We start from the raw sequence: 5,217 nt of genomic DNA, 5'->3' as shown, positions 1-5,217 counted from the left end.
CTGTCCTCCGACTGGGAGGGTGCCGGATGTCTGCGGCCCCAAAAGGGTGCTGCCTCAGCGGCTCTGTGGCTCCCGCCTGTCCCAGAAGCTGTCTCGTGTTTCTCTTTCTCCACATCCTCACCAGCATCTGCTATTACCTGAGGTTTTTTGTTTTGTTTTGTTTTTTTGTTTGTTTTTTTAATCTTAGTCATTCTGGCTGGTGTGAGGTGGAATGAACTGACTTCTAATTTAGAAATCACATTTAGAATTCTCCTGTAAGTGTGTACAAAACAACCGACTTTTGTACCGGTGCTTTATTAATTCCATCACAATACCAAGCACTGAGTGTCATAAAGAAGCCTTAAGAGCAGGCACCCTCAGCCTGAAAGTAAGCTATAGAGACCCTTGCCTGTGTGCAGGCTTATAATAACAACAACCGTTATGCTTTTCTCTTAAAATTTCTCATACCTACAAATAATACATAGAAGTTTTATCGATCCTTTGAACTGTGCATTTTAAAAGTATCTCCTGAAGTCAGGTGTGGTGGCACAGACCTGTAATCCCAGCACTTTGCAGTCTAAGGCAAAACAGTCACATGTTTTGGGTCAATCTGGGCTACTTAGGGAAACCTAGCAATACATATCTCTGTGTGTGTGTGTGTGTGTGTGTAGTGATGCTGGTTCTAACTATAAAAATAAAACATCTATTATTATAGTTCATTTTGGTTTGTTTGCTTGTTTGTTTGAACCAGGGTTTCTCTGTGTAGCCTTGGCTGTCCTTGAACTCACTCTATAAACCAGACTGACCTTGAACTCAGAGATTTACCTGACTCTGTCTCCACAGTGCTTGAATTAAAGGTATGTGCCACCATTACTTGGTTATAATTAATATTTTTATGTTAAGAAGAACAGGGTAAGCCAGCAAGATAACTCTGTGGGTAAAGGTGTTTGCTGTCAAGCCTTGAGACCCAAGTTCAATCCCTGAGACCTACAATGTCAACAGAGAGAATCTACTCCTGTAATTTAATGTCTGTCCTCAATGCAAGTGTATGTACTCACAGGGTGAGGGGTGGAAGAGGGAGAGGGAGACAGAGATAGACAAAGTCAGAAAGAATACTAACCTAAATAAATAATAAAATTGGAGGAGGAGTGATGTTGGGTGTGGTGGTATATACCTAAAATCCCAGTTTCTCAAAGGCTGAGGATTGCAAAGTCAATGCCAGTTTGGACAACATGAGAAACTTACAAAAGAAGAGGATAGAGAGGTTTGTTTTTTTTTTCCAGTGATACAGATACTTGCCACTCTTCCAGAGGACCCATGGGGTAGCTCAAAACTCTCCTTTAACTCCAATTCCAAGACCTATGAGCACTGGCATGCACATGGTACACATATATACACATGTAGGCAAAACACCCATACATACATAATAAATAACATTTTAATTAAAAATAAATTAATGAATTCAAAGTAATGGATGTTGCTCAGTGTTCCATTGGTTAAACCAGTGTTGAGAAAGAGTATAAAGCCATTCTAGTAAACCCACAGCAGGATGTGAGATTTGATATTGTAATGTGGTAAAGTAGATATTCTAAAATGGGTATTTTACAATATATTGTTAATATGAAGCCTTGATTAATTTAATCAGAAAACAATTCTTAATGATTTACAAAGTAACATCTACTCTTTTCCCCGCCTATTTCAGAAAAGAAACCAAAGATGGAGATCAGTAGAAAAAAGATCAGAGGTCGTGAAATATTTAAATACTAAAAATGAGGGCAAAGCAAATCTGGGATGTTTTCAAGAAAAGCAAGGGTAAGAGTCTCAGTGAAGTTTACACTTTTCTGGTGTGACAGGATTGGTAATTTTTTTTTTTTTTTGCACATGTATCCCAAGTACCATTTCACATCCCAACAAAGGGCAAGGGTCTTGTGTCAGCCCACTCAAATCCAGTCCTAGTCAAGCACACACTATCAAAATGGCTTTGGGGATACAAACTTCTCTCTGCACATTTTTCCCATTTTAAAAGATGGATACCATTGTGCCACTATGGGTGTGTATCTGTGCAGTAATGGGAAGCATTAACTTTTTTGTTGACTATGTGAATCAGTTCCACATCTCCTTTAACTCTGCTTTTGTTCTTGAATACCATTCTGTCTGTCTCACCAGTTTCTAATGGCACTGAGAACCAGTTATTTCAATCTGTCATCTTATGATAATTGTACATTTAACATTGCACTCTTAGTCTCACCATAAGGGGGCAAGCACGGAATTTTCTCACAAACTGTCATCTACCAATTGACATCACTATCCTTGAGTATTTGAGCTTACTGCTGTGCACCTCATCTGTTGACAAGTAAGCTGGTCTGTGTTCTCTAAATGTATGCCTAATTATTTGACTCTCCAAATGTCTTTTTATTGACTTGAAAGTATAAACAAAAAATCACACCGACATTTCTACTTGATATGGCTAAGTTAAACCGTGTTCTTTATGATATCAGCCCTACCAGATTCCGGATCTATACAACAAGCATAGATCTCTAACTCAAGAAAACCCTGGGCTCTGTTGTATTACTTATGTAGCAAATCTGTGCTCTGGATTACTTTCTAATCTGTAATCACACATGAGCATTCCAGACTCTCTGTTTGTCTTGCTCAGTCAGTTTTACACACCGAAGCATGTTGTGAAGTCTCTGCCTCTCCTGATGATTACAAAGAAGAGCAAGCTGCTGGCCCCAGGGTACCAGTGTCGACTTTGCTTGAAGTCATTTTGTTTTGGTCAATATACAAGACTGCTACCATGTACTCACAAGGTAAAAGCCACATCCCTTCACTTTACTTTTACAAAAAGGCAATTTAGTAACAAATTCAGGAGTAAAGCGGCAGTTGAAGTCATCCCTTCTGTTTTTCCGTCGCACTCTGCACAGAGATGCTCACACAGGTGGACACGATCCTGCAGAGGTGGTATCTTGCCCTCATGACAAATTTGCATTTAGTAAGACTTAGTTCTTTATATACAGTCTGGCTAGGATAAATGGCACTTAATGTTACATATGACATAGAAAAAGGCTATAGAATCCTAGCACTGTGCCTAGCACTGTGCACACATGCTTATTTTAAAGAGCTTTAAAGTTACACTTAAACTGTCTGATAGTACTTCTTTATAAGCAAAAATGTATGTCTGTTATTTAGCATCTTATGATTGCTAGAGCCATTCTCAACTCTAGTTGGTTATAAATTTTTAATTTAAAGTACTTTCATTAGAAGTTATTAGCATGAAAACAATACCTCAACTGGTGAGTTTCTATCAAAGCCAGGAAGGTGATTACATAAAGGGCTTTGCATTTTACCATATGAAATGGAAATCAGTCAGTATAGGCATTGTATGTATAAATGAAAGCGTTCAAATATTGTCATAAAACTTGTTAAGTTGGCACCATCTTGGTCTTTGCTCAATCGTTTTAGTACACAAGTAGGCTGGCAATTTTTATGTAAGTAGCGTCTCATGAACTTATAGCATTTTTGTTTCAAGTTTCACAGGAAATGTATTGACAATTGGTTACTCCACAAGTGCAATTCATGCCCGATTGACAGACAAGTCATATATAACCCTCTGATCTGGAAAGGCATAGCCACGGATGGACAACCACATCAGTTGGCTTCAAGCAAAGACATCGCCTGTCTGTCGAAGCAGCAAGAGCCAAAACTTTTTATTCCTGGTACTGGATTAGTTTTAAAAGGAAAGAGAACGGGAATTTTACCTAGCATTCCCCAGTATAATTCTAAAGTATTGACTACACTTCAAAATCCATCAGACAACTATCAGAATATAACAATGGATGACCTATGCTCAGTCAAATTAGATAATTCAAATTCAAGAAAATTAGTTTTTGGATATAAAATTAGCAAGCAGTTCCCCACATATCTACAAAATCCAACCACTGGGCAAACACCATCTCAAACATTTCTTCCTTCCCTTCCTCATAAGAATATTACTTGTCTCACTGGAAGGGAAAGCCCACATATTTATGAAAAAGATCATATTGGTCAGAGTCAAAAGACAAGCAGAGGTTACGAACATATAAACTATAACACAAGGAAATCTCTCAGTTCTAGATTAAGACAACACAACAGATCAAGTGCATTATCTACAGAAGATTTAAATCTTACTATCAACTTGGATACAACTAAACTTAGTTTGTCTAAAAGGCAAAATAATTCCATAGGGAAAGTTAGACAAAAACTTGGTCATCCACCCAGACGACCTGCGTATCCCCCTTTACAAACACAAAGTGCTGCTCTGTCTTTAATAATGCAAGGAATTCAACTCTGAAAAAAAAAGTTTTATTACACCAGAAAAAAATGAATATTTAATATGCAAAATATTTTATTTGTAACACATAAAAATCCATGTACATCCTTGACAAATATATATAAAATACTCTATTGTCATTTTTGCCTACTTGTCTGTGAATAACTTACTGTGCTTACAGAAGTCGTCCTGCTATGTGGGTGACTAACAATATGTGTTTTGATGAGAAGACTCAAGATGTTACATATTGTGAATAATGAATAGAGTGTTCATATCTTATTTTAGGTTGACTATTTTTTTTTCCACGAAAGAAAGATTTTCCCCTGCTTTGAGTCACTGCTCTACCACTACCAAAGAATAACATCGCATACAGGATTACTTCTGGGGAACTACATAGATTTCTCACTTTTTTCACACTAACAATCACTGAAAACGTATACAAAAATCCTAACTGTAATACTTTTGTTATGCTTCCTTAAAGCAGTTTTATTACATGTGAAAGGAAACATAATACAATTAAACCATGACACATTGACAGAAGGTTCATCATTTTATTTTGAAGAAATACTTATTTTATGATTACTTTTCTAAGTCAGAGCTATTTTTAAAAAAAATCAATGCTTCAAAAATTCATCTGAAAAATAATAACTTTTAGATGCTTATTATATTTTTATATTGCATGACTTGGCAGGTTTTTACATCTTTGTTAAAAACTGTGGTACTGAGAGGGCAAGCCACACATGTGGATGGCAAAGGCGAACTTCAGGTGTGTTTATTCAGTAGACATCAACTTTATACTTTGAGTCAATGTCTCTTGCTAGGACTAGGGCTCACTGATTCAGCTACACTTGGCTGTCCATTGAGTCCCAGGGATTCCTACCTGCCTTCATCTTGAGATTATAAGCACTGCACTCAGTTTTGTTGTTGTT

At 37.1% G+C, this 5,217-nt stretch overlaps 1 protein-coding gene across 1 annotated transcript in view; it reads left to right on the top strand.

Moving 5' to 3' along the window:
* Zswim2 (zinc finger SWIM-type containing 2) overlaps positions 1 to 4,432 on the top strand; it is a 17,992-nt gene extending 13,560 nt beyond the window's left edge. Inside the window, exons 7-9 of the mRNA XM_021155466.1 lie at positions 1,682 to 1,791; positions 2,636 to 2,789; positions 3,509 to 4,432. Of these exons, the coding sequence (XP_021011125.1) occupies positions 1,682 to 1,791; positions 2,636 to 2,789; positions 3,509 to 4,309 (1,065 nt within the window). The 3' untranslated portion in view covers positions 4,310 to 4,432. The remainder of the gene's footprint in view (positions 1 to 1,681; positions 1,792 to 2,635; positions 2,790 to 3,508) is intronic.
* The last annotated feature ends 785 nt before the right edge of the window (positions 4,433 to 5,217 follow it).

This window comes from Mus caroli, chromosome 2, assembly GCF_900094665.2.
Source record: "Mus caroli chromosome 2, CAROLI_EIJ_v1.1, whole genome shotgun sequence".
NCBI lineage: Eukaryota > Metazoa > Chordata > Mammalia > Rodentia > Muridae > Mus > Mus caroli.
The sequence above is the reverse complement of the archived record's forward strand: the minus strand, read 5'-3'. Positions and strand labels throughout refer to the sequence as shown.